The following is a 16,187-nucleotide window of genomic DNA, read 5'->3' as shown; positions in this document are numbered from 1 at the left end:
GCAAGCTACGTAGGGACGCTCCCGCGTGTAACAGCCCACCAAGACTACAGTACATAATTGCTTCTCCTAAACTGACAGAGTAAGAGATGCAAGTAAAGTGAATACACAGAGACCACTCCCAGTTAAAAGACCAAGAGAATTCCCCTGAAGGAACAATGAAACAGACCTCTTCAGTCTAATAATAGATACCGAGTTCAAAAAGGGAGGTAATGAAAATACTGAAGGAATTAAGAAAGGCTATCAACAGAAATGCAGATTACTGTTAAAAGAAACTAGAAGAGCCAAGAAAAATTAGAAAATTCATTTGCAGAGATGAAAGCTGAGCTAAAGGCAATGATAGCAGAATGAATAATGAGGAAAGAATAAGTGATCTGCAATACAGAATAATGGAAATTACCCAATCAAAACAGCAGACAGGAAGCCAAATGAAAAAAACAAAAAAGAAAGCAATGTAAGAGACCTGTGGGATAATATAAAGCTGGCCAATCTATGCATAGTAGGGATTCCAGAGGGGGAAGAAAGAGAAAAAGGGATGGAAAATGTATTCGAAGAAATTATGTCTGAAAACTTCCCAAACCTAAAGAAGGAAACATATCCAGCTACAGGAAGCACAGAGGGGGTCCCAAACAAGAGGAACCCAAACAGACCCACACCAAGACATATTATAATTAAAATGGCATAAGTTAAAGAGAGGCTTCTAAAGGCAGCAAGAGAAAAACAGGGTTAATTACAAGGCAACTCCTATAATTCTATCAGCTGATTTCTCTACAGAAACACTGCAGGCCAGAAGGGAGTGGCAAGATATATTCAGAGTCCTGAAAGGGGAAAACCTGCAACCTAGGGTACTCTACCCAGCAAGATTATCAGTTAGGATACAAGGAGAGAGAAAGAATTTCTCAGACAAGCAAAAACTAAAAGAATACAGCAATACTAAACTTATCTTAAAAAATTATTGCAAGGTCTTCTCTAAATAAAAAAGCAGCAAGAAGATATAGGAAGGAGGAAATCACAATTGGAAAGTAAATAAACTAGCCAGTACACACATCAAAAAGAAAAAGAAAATTAAAAAACCCTATTAGTGAAAGCAACAATAGACACAAGGAATAGCAAAAGGATAAACATTAAGATGTAAAAAAGGACATCAAAACCATAAAATGGGGCTTCCCTGGTGGCGCAGTGGTTGAGAGTCCGTCTGCCGACGCAGGGGACACGGGTTCGTGCCCCAGTCTGGGAAGATCCCACATGCCACGGAGCAGCTGGGCCCATGAGCCATGGCCGCTGAGCCTGTACGTCCAGAGCCTGTGCTCCACAACGGCAGAGGCCACAGCAGTGAGAGGCCCGCGTACCGCAAAAAAAAAAAAAAAAAACCATAAAATGTAGAGAAGGAAAGTAAGAAAATGTAGATTCTTTAAGAATGTGTTTGAGCCTACGTGACTATCAGTCTAAAGCACATATAGGAAGGGGTTAACATACTTGAAAAACAGGACAACCACAAATCAAAAGCATACAAGATTCACACCCAAAAAGAGAACACAAGCATAAAATGAAATCATCAAACCACAAAAAGAAAAAAAAAGGATAAAAGAAACAAAGAATCAACTGGAAAGCAAGGTTTAAAATGGCAATAAATACACATGTATCAATAATTACCTTAAATGTCAATAGACTGAATGTTCCGATCAAAAGACAGAGTTTCAGATTAGATTAAAAAACAAGAGTCTATAATATGCTGCCTACAAGAGAGCCACCACTGAAACTGAGGGGATGGAAAAAAAGGTATTTCATACAAACGGAAATGACAAGAAAGCAGCAGTTGCAATACTCGTATCAGACAAAATAGACTTTGAAACGAAGGCCATAAAAAAAGGCAAAGAAGGACACATATAATGATAAAAGGATCAATATAAGAAAAGGATTATGTGCTCGTCAGCCTATGTGCACCTAAATACATAAAGCAAATACTAACAGATAAAGGGAGAAATTGATAGGAATACAATAATAGTAGGAGACTTTTAACACCCCACTCAAAAATGGACACATCTTCCAGACAGAAAATCAATAAGGCACAGAGATCCTAAATGATACAACAGTGAGACGTAATTGATATTTTCAGGACGTTATATCCAAAAAAACCCAGAATACACATTCTTTTCAAGTGCACATACTAGAGCACAAAACTAACCTCAAAAAATTTAAGAGTATAGAAATTATTTCAAGCATTTTCTCTGACCACAACAGCATGAAACTAGAAATCAAACACAGGAAAAGAAATGAGAAACAATTACATGGAGACTACTAAACAACATGCTACTAAAAACACCAATGGGTCAACAAGGAAATCAAAAATTAAATTAAAAAATACCTTGAGACAATGAAAACACAGCCATACAAAATCTATGGGATGCAGCAAAAGCAGTTCTTAGAACAAAGTTCACAGCAATACAGGCCTTCCTCAAAAAACAAGAAAAATCTCAAACAACCTAACCTATCACCTAAAAGAATTAGAAGAAGAACAAAACCTAAAGCCAGCAGAAGGAAGGAAACAGTAAAGATCAGGGAGGAAATAAAATAGAGGTTAAAAAATATAGAAAAAATAAATAAAACCAATAGCTGGTTCTTTGAAAGGATAAACAAGATTTTCAAACCTCTGGCCAGGCTCACCAAGAAAAGAGAACCCAAATAAGATAAGAAATGAAAAAGAAATCTCAACCAATATGCCAACAACTTTGACAAATTTGACAACCTAGATGAAATGGACAAGTTTCTACATACAACCCACCAAAACTGAATCAAGAAGAAATAGATAATTTGAACAGACTGATCACCAGAAGTGAAATAGAATCTGTAATTTAAAAAAACCAAACAAACAAAAAAAGAAACTCCCTACAAAGAAAAGTCCAGGGCCAGATGGCTTCACAGGTGAATTCTACCAAACATCCAAAGAAGAACTTATACCAATTCTCAAACTCTTCCAAAGACTGAGGAAGGGGGAATACTCCCAAGGACATTCTGTGAAGCCACTGTCACCCTGATACCAAACCAGATAAAGACACCACCAAAAAAAAAAAAAAATTACAGGCCTATATCTTTGATGAATATAGATGCAAAAATTCTCAACAAAATATTAGCAAACTGGGCTTCCCTGGTGGCACAGTGGTTGAGAGTCTGCCTGCCGATGCAGGGGACGTGGGTTTGTTCCCCGGTCCGGGAAGATCCCACATGCCGCGGAGCAGCTGGGCCCGTGAGCCATGGCTGCTGAGCCTGCGTGTCCGAAGCCTGTGCTCCGCAACGGGACAGGCCCCAACAGTGAGAGGCCCGCATACCGCCAAAAAAAAAATATTAGCGAACTGAATCCGGCAACACATAAGAAAGATCATACACCACAACCAAGGGGGAATCATCCCAAGTTCACAAGGATGGTTCAACATATGCAAATCAATCAATGTGATACACCACATCAAGAAAAGACAAAAACCACATGATCATCTCAATAGATGCAGAAAAGCATTTGACAATATTCACCATCCATTCATGATAAAAACTCTTACCAAAGTGGGTATAGAGGGAACATATCTCCATATAATAAAAGCTATTTATGACAAACCCACAGCCAGTATAATACTAAATGGTTAAAAGCTGAAAGCCTTCCTGCTAAAATCTGGAACAAGACAAGGATGCCTGCTCTCACCTCTTCTATTCAACATAGTATTGGAAGTCCTAGCCACAGCAATCAGACAAGAAATAAAAGGTATCCAAATTGGAAAGGAAGAGGTAAAACAGTCACAAAAGGTATCCAAATTGGAAAGGAAGAGGTAAAATAGTCACTATATGCAGATGACATGATACTATATATAAAAAACCCTAAAGACTCCACACAAAAGTTACTAGATCAAGTAAATGAATTCAGCAAAGTAGCAGGATACAAGATTAATATGCAGAACTCGGTTACATTTCTTTACACTAACAATGAAATATCAGAAAGGGAATGTAAAAATCAATACCTTTTAAAATTGCACCAAAAAATAAAGGACTAAAGAGAATTCAAAGAAATGGAAAGATATCCCATACTCTTGGATTGGAAGGATTAATATTGTTAAAATGGCAATATTACCTAAAGCAATCTACAGATTTAATGTGATCCCTATCAAATCACCCATGAAATTTTTCACAGGACTAGAACAAATAATCCAAAAAATTATATAGAACCATAAAAGACTCAGAATTGCCAGAGCAATCCTGAGGAAAAAAAACAAAGCAGGAGGCATAACTCTCCCAGAGTTTAGACAATACTACAAAGCTACAGTCATCAAAACAGTGTGGTATTGGTACAGAAACAGACACACAGATCAATGGAACAGAATAAAGAAATAAACCCATACACCTACAGTCAATTCATCTTCAATAAAGGAGGCAAGAATATAAAATGGGAAAAAGATAGTCTCTTCAGCAAGGGGTGCTGGGAAAGTTGTACAGCTGTGTGTAAATCAGTGAAGTTAGAACACACCCTCACAGTGTGCACAAAAATAAACTGAAAATGGCTTAAGACAACACCATAAAACTCCTAGAAGAGCATAGGCAAAACATTCCCTAACACAATTTGTACCGGTGTTTTCTTAGGTCAGCCTCCCAAGGCAATAGAAACAAAAGCAAAAATAAACAGGACCTAATCAAACTTACAAGCTTTTGCACAGCAAAGGAAACCATAAAAAAACGAAAAGACAAACTACAGAATTAGAGAAAATATTTGCAAATGATGTGACTGACACAGGCTAATTTCCAAAATATGTAAGCAGCTCATACAACTCAACAACAAAAAAACAACCCAATCAAAAAATGGGCAGAAGACCTAAATAAACATTTCTCCAAAGAAGAAATACAGATGACCAATAGGCACATGAAAAGATGTTCAACATAGCTAACAGAAAAATGCAAATCAAAACTACAATGGGGTACTACCTCACACAGGTCAGAATGGCCACTATTATAAAGGCCACAGGGCTCTGCTCTGCCAGTGGTTAAGAATCTGCTTTCCAATGCAGGGGACACACAGGTTCGATCCATTGTAGGGGAACTAAAATCCCACATGCCACGGGGCAACTAAGCCCATATGCTCTAGAGCCCGCGCCCCACAACTAGAGAGCCTGTGTGCTGCAACTGCTGAGCCCATGCACAAGTCCTGAACCCGCATGCCATAACTAGAGAGAAGCCCACGCACCACAATGAAAGATCCCACATGCCGCAGTGAAGGTCCCACATGCCGCAACTAAGACCCCATGCAGCCAAATAAATAATGTTTCTTTTTTTTTAAAAAAAAAAAGGCCCCAAATAACAAATGCTAGAGAGGGTGTGGAGAAAAGGGAACTCTCCTACACTGAAGGTGGGAATGTAAGTTGGTGCAGCCACTATGGAAAACAGTATGGAAGTTCCTCAGAAAGCTAAAAGTAGAGTTGCCATATGATCCAGCAATCCCACTCCTGGGCACATATCCAGACAAAACTTTAATTCAAAAAGATACATACATCCCTATGTTCATAGCAGCACTATTCACAATAGCACATGTCACAAGACATGGAAACAACCTAAATGTCCATCAATAGAATGGATAAAAAAGATGTGGTACATATATATATATATACAATGAAATACTACTCAGCCAGGACAAAATAACGCTATTTGCAGCAACATGAATGCAACTAGAGATTATCATACTAAATGAATAAATCAGAAAGAGAAAGATAAATACTGTATGATATCACTTATATGTGGAATCTAAAATATGGCACAAATGAACCTATCATGAACCTGAACCTATCTACAAAAAAAAATGGACTAGCAGAGAACAGACTCATTGTTGCCAAGGGGGAGGTGGGAAGGGAGAGGGATGGACTGGGAGTTTGGGGTTGGTAGATGCAAACTATTACATTTAGAATTGATAAACAACAAGGTCCTACTGTATAGCACAGAGAACTATATCCAATCTCTTGGGATAAACCATAATGGAAAAGAATATAAAAAAAGAATGTATATATGTGTATAATTGAGTCACTTTGCTTTACAGCAGAAATTAACACAACACAACATTGTAAATCAACTATACTTCAATTAAAAAAAAGGGGACATGGTACCATCTAGTAAATTGTGCCTATAAGACAGCTACATCTTCGAGCCTCTTTAGCTTTGCTGTTATTCTTTGAGAGTTGAGAGATGTATCATTTTCTATACTTTTAAAAAAATCTTCTCACCTTTTCTGTTATCCCCAGCTTTTTACCCTGCCACTTTAATTCATTTTTATCTCTTCATGTTTTATACTTCACTCCTCCTGAAACTATCGTTCTTATGGTCTTGATCTGGAATTTAGGGTTTACATTTAAGTTTAATCTAATTAGCATACAGCAGGTGCTTTCTGGTCAAGCAGAGCACTGCAAGAGGCATAAAGAAGAGTTCCTATCCTGGAAAATCTGGTAAAAGACCCACCAAAGCATTAGGCATAAGCATTGTTGAATTGAGTTGGATAACAATGTTTGTGGTTAGATGGGAATAGATTACATAAAGGAATGGCTGTAAATGAATATCAGATGGACAGAGGGCCCCTGTGATGGACACTGTCTCTCATTCCAGTTTTCAAAGGTCGGCCTACATCTGTCTGAATCTCAATTGAATCCTTCACCTGAACTTGAAATTTCAACATCACATCATCTCCAAATCGAGTTCTCATTCCGTGTCCAGCATAGTATCGGTTGCCCCGTGTTTGTTTTATCCTGGCTATACCTGAATCTGATTGAACTTGACAGAAACAGCTTTTGATGAGCACAGAATTGAATAAGTACATTTTAAATGTTAACAAACCAACTTGTAGAAAATTTCAACATTACTTTCCAATCACCTCCACCACCCTCACTTTTATTATGCAGTCCTCTTCCACTGCTTTCAGTTAGTCATACTGTATGAGTCAGGATTCAGTCAGGAAAACAAAAGCAGCCACTCTGTATATCCCAGGAGTGAAGGGTTTATTGTAAAGTTGACACCCCCATTGGGAGAGCTGGAGGAGGGAGGATCAGATCAGGCCATCGTCAGCGGAGCTCAGGGACTCTCTTCCTGACACAGTGGAGCACGGGCTCAGGACTTGAGGGGAAGCTACTGCCATCCTTAGGAATCCCAGGGCAGTCCCCACCAGTATCTCAGTTTGCAGTAGTGGAGGAGGTGGTTTTCACGAGCGCTCTGGAAAGCTTCTGCAAATCTCACATCTGCCCACACTTGGCAACAGCCTCCAGAGAACAATGGCTTCCTCTCCCAACTTCCAAATCTTGAAAGAGTGCCTCTCATTGGTCATGTTTAACCTGGAACCACCCCCTCACATGGGGGGAGGGGATCCTGGGAAATGTAGTTTCTGATGTCTCTACGGAAGGTGGCAGTGATGCTGAGTTGACAACACACAGGACACAGATAAGTCCAGTTTGATTCTAGGAGGAGCTTACTGATATCAACTCATGTCACAGCTCCTTTTGTCATTCTGAAACTTCATGTTTTAGGTTCAGTAAAAAGCAATTCAGTGTGTAGTAAAGGTGGCTTAAACATTCTTGTATATAAATTCCTAATTCGTTCCATAGCCAGTAGTCAGCCCTTGCAACATCAGATGAAGTTCTTTGCTGGAGATATGTTTATTTCTCAAATGAAACTGGAAGCTGAGACTTTTCTTATATCCTTCCTAGGATTCCACAATTCTTTGAAGACATTTAAAAGTATCACTTAACTTGTCTTAATATTTTATTTTTTTTGGCTATGCCATGTGGCATGCGGGATCTTAGTTACCCGACCAGGGATCGAACCCATGCCCCCTGCATTGGAAGCGCAGAGCCTTAACCACTGGACCACCAGGGAGGTCCCTTAGTGTTTTAAATATATATTTTAAGAAAGCAGTTCTCAACTGGGGACAGTTTTGCCCCTGTGGGACATTTGGCAATATCTGGAGACGATTTTGACCATCAGAACTGGGGGAGGTGCTACTGGCAGCTAGTAGACAGAGGTCAGAGATGTGCTGAACATGCTACAATGCACAGGGCAGTCCCCATAACACAGAACTGTCCAGCCCCAGAAGCCAGTAGCCTGAGACTGAGATACCCTGTTTAGGTCAGTGAAGAGGAAAGAGTGCTGGCTATGAGGCGGGTCTGGATTATTTGAATCTTGGCTCTGCCACGTAGGAGCTGAGATATCTTGGACAATTTGCATTATATTTAATTAAGCTTCAGCTTCCCCATTTTATATGGGCATGACAGTGCCCTCCTGACATGACTGACAGAGGATTTGAGATGGCCGTCCTGACAGGTGTGAGATGATAGCTCACTGTGGTTTTGATTTGCATTTCTCTAATGATTAGTGACGTTGCGATATCACCTCATACCTGTCAGAATGGACACTGTCAGGAAGACAAGTCTTAGTGAGGATGTGGAGAGAAAAGGAGACACTCATGCACTGTTGGTGGGAATGTAAATTGGTGCAGCCACTGTGGAAAACAGTATGGAGGTTCCTCAAAAAAATTGAAAATTGTACTACCATGAGATCCAGCAATGCTACTCCTGAGTATATATCCAAGGAAAATGAAAACACTAATTTGAAAAGATACATGCACCCCAGTGTTCATAGCAGCATTATTTGCAATTGCCAAGATATGGAAACAACCTAAGCCCATCAACAGAAGAATGAATAAAGATGTGGGGGGTGTGTGTGTGTGTGTGTATATCTACAATGGAATGTTACTCAGCCGTAAAAAAGAATGAAATTTTGCCATTTTTGACAATATGGATGGACCTGGAGATTATCATACTAAGTGAAATAAGTCAGAAAGACAGTGTATGTTTTCACCTCTATGTGGAGTATAAAAAAATAAAACAAATGAACAAACATAACAAAACCGAAACAGACTCACAGATACAGAAAACAAATGGTAGTTACCAGAGGGAAGTGAAGGAGGAGGAGGGGTAAAGGGGATTAAGAGGTACAAACTACTAGGTATAAAATAGGTAAGTTACAAGGATGTAAAGTGCAGCACAGGGAATATAGTCAACATTTTATAATAACTTTATATGGAGGATAATCTATAAAAATACTAAATCACTGTTGCACACCTGAAACCAACAGTATTGTAAGTCAACTATACTTCAATTAAAATTCTTTTAAGTTAGAAAAAGAATCTGACTCCATAAAGTGCTCAATACAGATTAGCTTGGTGGTGGTTTTTTACTGCTGTAATTACATAAATATTTGTTTTATTAACACTATACAATGTGGATTCTTTTTAGGCAATCCCTAATGGACCCGCCTGGTGTTGGTGGCTTCTTGCCGTCCTTCCCGTCGACCCCCGCTATCAGCTGTCGGTTTTGTCAATGAAGTCTTTGAAAGAACGGTTGACAAAGATACAGCATATACTGACTTATTTTTCTAGAGACCAATCTAAGTAACCAACTGCTTGGATCTTCCTCTAAAATTACCCTAATCTGGCTGTGGTGATGGCCAGATTGTCCGCTGCCTTTGCACATCCAGTGCTGGTTTGAGAAATGTAATGAAACTGTTCTTTTCTTTTTCTTTTTCCTTCCACCTCCTGAATCATGTGGTTCTGCAAACAGATACCTTCAACTAGGATTTAGACCACTAAGAACTTGCACAGAAAAACACACACTAAATGTGTGTTAAACCTCTACATTGTGATGAAGTTGCACTATGTACCATACTCTAAATGAAATGAGAACTCTGTGTGTGGGTGCGTGCGTGCGTGTGTGCGTGTGTGTGTGTGTGTGCGCGCGTGCGTATGCGCGCCCGTGTGGGTAGTATGGGTGCATTTTCTCTGGCTTTAAAATTTTAAAAGAAAAAAAAAAGCCATAGAGAGCAGAACTTGCCGAGGGTCATTTATTGCCCAAGTTTACAACAGTAGCGATACAAGTTTTTGCAAATTGAATTTGCCTCAGATTTCTCTGTCCTGATGCTTAATTTGCACAAGTACGTAAGCTATGGTATTGAGTATCACTTTTTGTCGGAAATACCGCTCTTGCTGAACTGTCTTGACCATTAACTAGGACACAGTTTCTTATTTATGTAAATACTTGCATCCCAATAGCCAACAGGCATCGGATGCAGAACCTAGAGCCAGTTTTCAGGAACAATTGCAAACCTGACTTGGTACTGTGCATCTATTCATAAAACACTTAAAACTGTGAAAATATGGTTTACACTTAACTGTACATAAAGGTAAATGGAGAACTCAGTTCAGTACCAGTTAGTTTGTACATTTTAGGGGGGCTTTTCACATTAACTGCCCATCTATGTAATTTATAGTTTGACATATGTTTGTTTTAAAAAATTACATAGTATAAACCCATTAAGGATCTAAGGGAAGAGAAGAAGCTTAATGTAGAACTAAGCTTTTAAAGTATGTTGGTTTTTTTTTTTTTTTAAATTCTCGTCTTGGTGCAAATGTTAGTTATGCCTTATTCATATCACAGTTAGATCACCATGCTGTGACATGGTCTGTATTCATGCTGCCCTAGATACTTTTGTAATTATTTGTTGCAGACTTGTGACTGTCCCTCTTAACTTTCTTTTATGTAAGTAATTTGTAAAAGTTTCTTAAAAATTTTGCTTTTGCTTATTTAATTTTGAATAAAAGCTAAATTCATAATACTTTTTTTTCTTAATGATTAGGTTAATGTCAAAAAAAGATCAGCGGAGGAATCAAGCTACACAGAGTAGAGAACAGATGAGTTTTGCCTACTGTTTTGTGCTGTGAGATGTAAGCTATAGCTTTCAAAAGACTTTTTTTTTTTTTTTTTTGGTCATCTTTTGACCAAACAATGAAGTGTCTTAAGGAAAGTTTAGGCCTAGAACCATCCTCTAAAGCAGGGGTACCCCAACCCCCGGACTGGTACCAGTCCGTGGCCTGTTAGGGACCGGGCCGCACAGCAGGAGGTGAGCTGCAGGCGAGCGAAGCTGCATCTGCCGCTCCCCATCACTCGCGTTACCGCCTGAACTACCCCCCACCCCACCCCGGTCCGTGGAAAAAGTGTCATCCACGAAACTGGTCCCTGGGGCCCAAAAGTTTGGGACCACTGCTCTAAGGCACATTTTTCAACCTCTGAAAAATCCATGTCCCTTTTAGGATAAAGATAAGGCTCTTAGTTACCCCCATTGGGGACACCTCTTGGCTAAACAGCCTTGATTCTTTCAGTCCCTGATTTCCCAGCTAGGATTTAATATTGAACGTTTTAATTAAAAAGGCAGAAATCACTGCCTAGATAGAGAGCCACCATTTGCCCTCACAATTATGCTAGTCACGAATCGTGAATAGTTCTACAAAGAATGGGCCATTCCCCAAAAGTACCTTATCAATAGTTTCTGCAGTGTTAGATTGAACTTTCTTGTAATAAAAAACTATTAAATGCCTGTTAAATAGCTTAACTAGTGTCTGGGTGGCATAAATGAAGAGTTTACCTATACAGTTCTATAGTTCTCAAAATATGTATCAGATGGCAGCAGGAGTTACCTGGTGCTGAATCGACATCCGTGGTATGTACTTGCGTGTATCCACACATACACACGCACAAAGCAGCATTAAATGGTCTCTCTATATATACACACACATACTAATGGAAATTCATGGGTTTTATCATTTGACCCTAGTTTTGTGGTAAATGATCTCTCATAGTTATTCTGTCTATAGATTTTTTTTTTTTTTTAATCTCTGGAAATCTTTTTCCTACTGCACTTTCCATCTAGATTATCAGAAAAAGAAGGTGGGGGGGGGGAAGAATCTGACTTTTTTTTTCCCTTAACACTTTAAGTGACTAAGTTCTGTCATGAATTCCGTATTTCAAGCCAAGGTAGCTGGTTGTTGATCTTCTTTTCTTATACACCTGTCTCTACATGTCCAGTTCTTCCTGTTCCTCGAGGTCAACTTGAATGCCTTCACTCAGCTAAAACCCTGAATCCATAGCACTTTCCTTGTGCTTTGCTTATAGCATGTATGGGGGATATTTGAATTAAATACATAAACCCTCTCCTGATATCAAGATCAGTGTCTAGCAGTTTAGACAGATTTAATCTCCAAGACACAGGGTGACCCCTGAACAGGGTTGAAATAAATGCCAGTTAAGAAGGGAAGTTGAATAAAGATGGTTAGACTGAGCGAGTACCTCGTCTTACCTTCCTCCCCAAGTTCAAAACAATGACAGTAAAGAAAATGAAATCCAATAGCATTGCAAAACTAAAGTCAATGCTTTTTGAGGAATTTTTGAGATATGGAAACGGGATCTAATATAGAAGACCAGAGGAGAGCATAGCTTTACAGAAATGGAGGACTGCAGGGGAGCCCCAGACTGGTAGAGGGTCTTGGAAAACTCGGGCAGGTTCCCTGGGGAGGCTGTATTTGACACGGCTGGATCATTTGGCCTCTCCCCACTTGGCCAGGGCAGCAGGCAGCAACAGCAGCTGTTCTCAGGCCAAAGCACCAAATGAGGGCGTTGGGCCAGAGAAGACCATGAAACCTTCATTAGCCACATGGGATGGAGGGCCCTCACGCACAGACAGTAGGCTGCTGACTTCGCTCACACGGCAGGCGTTCCAGCGTTCACCAGTCAGCAGAGGCAGGCCACCCAGAACCACACCAGCACCCACAGGAAGGAATAGAGCTCCCACGTGACAAAGATGAGGAGACAGTCAACTCCCACAAATTTGAGGAAAAACATTCCAAACAATACAACAAATCCAGTGCCCTTCGATTTGAGGACGTGCAATTCCAAAAATTATCTGGAGATCTAAAATATGTTCCTCAGACAGTCCCTGGCACCACAGAAGCATTCAATAAAAGTTTTTGGAGTCAATGAATGAATCATAAAAATAAACTAAGCAAAAATAAATAAATAAATAAAAGCAGACGAGTTAAACAGAAGAATGAATTCAGACAAAGGATGAAGGAATGAGGCAGAGCATTGAGTTGGGGTCCTTTCCAGAACACAAGGCAGAAATCAGTAGAGGCAAAGTAGGAGGGAAATATCGCGGCGTGGAGGAGAGATTCAAAGTTTTAACGTTCATCTGAGAGAAGATTCTTAAGAGTAGGGAAGAAACAAATAATGCATGTAATTAGCTCAAGAGTAATAAAATAATTTAGGTGCTTTCTTAGGTACCAAGTTGATCCATTTAAATAGGACAATAAGGCAAACTTAGATGACCAAGGACAGACAAAACAGCAATATCTCAACTGTCTGGCTCATCGATCCACAGGGAAATGACTGGCTCAATGAGATGAATTTTCTTCCTAAGCCAACACTTAAATGCCAACATTTTTTATAGATAGGACATTTATGACGTGGCTTAATAAATGAGCTCTCTTACAGACCTGCCTCCAAATAGCCTTTGGCTGTTCACCAAAATTTAAAAGTATCCTTAAGGACTTTTTTTTGGGGGGGGGGCAGGTCACACTAGGGTATTGAAGAGCCTACAGACTTCGTTTCAAAATGTGGTAAACACGCACATTTAATCCTCAGAAAAGTCCTGTGAAGTAGGTAGTGTCCTTGTAAGGATGAGGAAATGGAAACACTAAGTAGTTATTTGTCAAAGGATTACACAGCTAATGTGTGGTGGAACTGACCGAAGCCAGGCAGTCTGGCTCAACCTTACCACCACCCAAGTTCTAAGGCATCTAAGAAGGTCGATATGTGAAGGGTCTGAAGTGACTGACGTGACTCCCTGACTTAGTAGGCTTTACACTTGGGGGAGGGATGCATTTTACAGCGATAACATTAGGACTTATTTTTAAGCACCTCACCAAGATGGTGAGATGGCCAAACTGGGCTCAGCCCTACATTTTTGGGAGCAGTGTAAATTGCTAACAACCTTTTTAGAAAGTAATACTGCAGTTATGTATCAAGGATCATTAAAATGTTCATAATCTTCAACCCAAGCTCATACTGTGGCGTCTTTTATCCCCCATGTTTCAAGTCACAGAGACCCAAATTAAAACAAAAACCCACAACAGAACAATGGTATATAACATTGAAATTGGGAAAATCTCATACGCTTATATACCCCATGCTTATAATACCTTCTGTATTCTTTGAAATGCCTTTGTTGCTGTGTACTCAATGACTCTCAAATCTTAATCCACTTGATTTAATTGCAAACCAGTATTACTGGAATTAGTCAAGAGAGTTAACAAACTCTTCCAAAAAAGGAAAGGAGGGAAGGAGGAGTGTATATGAGATTCCTGAAAAGAATTTTCTTATCATCAACAAATTGAATATGAAGCTAGAGAAATGACGATGTAGCAACATACAGAACAAGTCACTGCTGAACAGCCTAACATGCTAGAACACACTTAAGCAAGGACAGCAAAGGAAACAAAATGGCAAGGTGAAAGGCTGTAAGAACTCCTTGTGCAAGCCAGGGAGTGAAAGAAAAACATACCTTTAGTGCCAAGAACATTTCCACATCGGTGGAGTTAGAACAGACTTAGGAATTACCAGACTTAGGAATTACCTCTCCTACTCAAATGTCCAAGCCCAAGACAGGATGTTAAGTGGCAAGTAAAAACAGATGTGCAATAACCAGGTCTCTTGCTGTGGAGCAGGGGCCTTCGATTGAGCTCCTCTTAAGTACCAGACCCCATACTAGGCACATACATACATGTATGTTGCTGCTGAAAGTCTAATGCAAACCTGGCTTTTGTTCCTTTGGTAAGTGATCTAGGTTCTTCCCTGGCACCCCAATTTTTAAATAACTTCCCTGTTCTCTCTCAGCATGAAATAATAGTTGAATTTATTCAGTGTTTTGGACTTGGTATTTCACTGTAAATGTATTAAACTATGCCAGAGATGCACGTACACACATACACACATACGCATCTCCAAATAGACATTTTTCTTTTTCTCTTCTTCTTTACCATTACATGTATGTTAGCCCATCTGATATTCTTTCATAGCTCTCTGATGCTCTATTTTCCCTTTCTTTGCTCTTCGTGTCTCAGTTTAGATAATTTTTCTTTGATCTATCTTGGAGGGCGGGCATTGGTTTGTGTTGAGGGGTTCACTAAATTACTCCATAATACGGCTGCCTGGGCATCAATTTGCGCGGCCAAGTGCCCAGTGGGGGCCTTGAACTGACACTAGCCCTCCCACGGGTGCGTGCCCTCCATGGCAGCCTCAGAGTCAAGTTCCTGATGTGACTTCTCCAACACCCCGCTGATAAACAGTCTCTCCTGCCTCCTAGCTTTCTCCACTTGTGCACAAGAGCCCCCTGGAGCTTACTTAAACCCTGCTCTTTATGGTTTGAATTAACTGATCCAGCCTTAACCCGGGACCCGCAAAGCACTGCACCTGTGGACCTAATAAAGCCAGGCGCCCCAGGTCCTGCTGCTCCCACCCTGCCTGCATCCTGCCTTTACCTCTCCATGTGCCGCTTGAGGCTGCCACGGGCCTCCGCCAGGACCTCTGAGGAATAATCTTCTCTACTTCCCTTTGCCTTTCAGTCTTTGTTAAACTGTGGCTCATCATTTGACTCAGTACCAAGGTTCTACCTAACAAATGTTAATTTAACAAAATCACAAGTTTGCCTGAGGTTTTTTCTTTATGTCGGTGTTTTATACTCAGTTTTATGCTTTTCCTGCTGCCTGTGCCTCACGGCAGTTTATAATTTTTCAGTGCTTACTTGCCCGGTAAATAAGGGGGTTTCTCTCTTATCATGGGCCCCCCTCAGTTGGACACACTCCACTCCAGCATGAACTTTGAAGATGGCTCTGCTGGTTTTGTATGTAAAGAATAGGTTCCTACTGTTTAAAGCCACTCGGTTTGTGGTACACCGCAACCTCAGGACCTAATACAGCATTCAATTCAGGCTGACAACAAGGATTACGATGCAAAGGCCATGTGGAAGTGGGTCTGAAACTGGTTGAAAACTTCCTTTTTCAGATATAATTGATTCTAGTAACTGGAGCTGGGAAATTTGTACGTAGAGTTGACAATAATGAAGAAAGGTAGGGAATGAAAGACAAATCAACAGATGAGACTCAAAATAATTATGCCTTGACTCCAGAAACATCTATTCACAAACCCATTCAGACTGTCAAATATGAGACACTGTAGACAAGAAAATCATCCTCCTGATGTGGAGAAAAGGGACACGACACCATTGGTGGGGATGTAAGCTGG

At 40.1% G+C, this 16,187-nt stretch overlaps 1 protein-coding gene across 1 annotated transcript in view; it reads left to right on the top strand.

Annotated features, from left to right (window-relative positions):
* Positions 1-10,671, top strand: part of LONRF1 (LON peptidase N-terminal domain and ring finger 1) — a 45,846-nt gene extending 35,175 nt beyond the window's left edge. The window contains exon 12 of the mRNA XM_029226438.1: positions 9,297-10,671. Within this exon, the coding sequence (XP_029082271.1) occupies positions 9,297-9,455 (159 nt within the window). The 3' untranslated portion in view covers positions 9,456-10,671. The remainder of the gene's footprint in view (positions 1-9,296) is intronic.
* The last annotated feature ends 5,516 nt before the right edge of the window (positions 10,672-16,187 follow it).

Source organism: Monodon monoceros, unplaced genomic scaffold, assembly GCF_005190385.1.
Source record: "Monodon monoceros isolate NGI ecotype Baffin Bay Population unplaced genomic scaffold, NGI_Narwhal_1 Super_Scaffold_17, whole genome shotgun sequence".
NCBI classification, from domain to species: Eukaryota; Metazoa; Chordata; class Mammalia; order Artiodactyla; family Monodontidae; genus Monodon; species Monodon monoceros.
The sequence above is the reverse complement of the archived record's forward strand: the minus strand, read 5'-3'. Positions and strand labels throughout refer to the sequence as shown.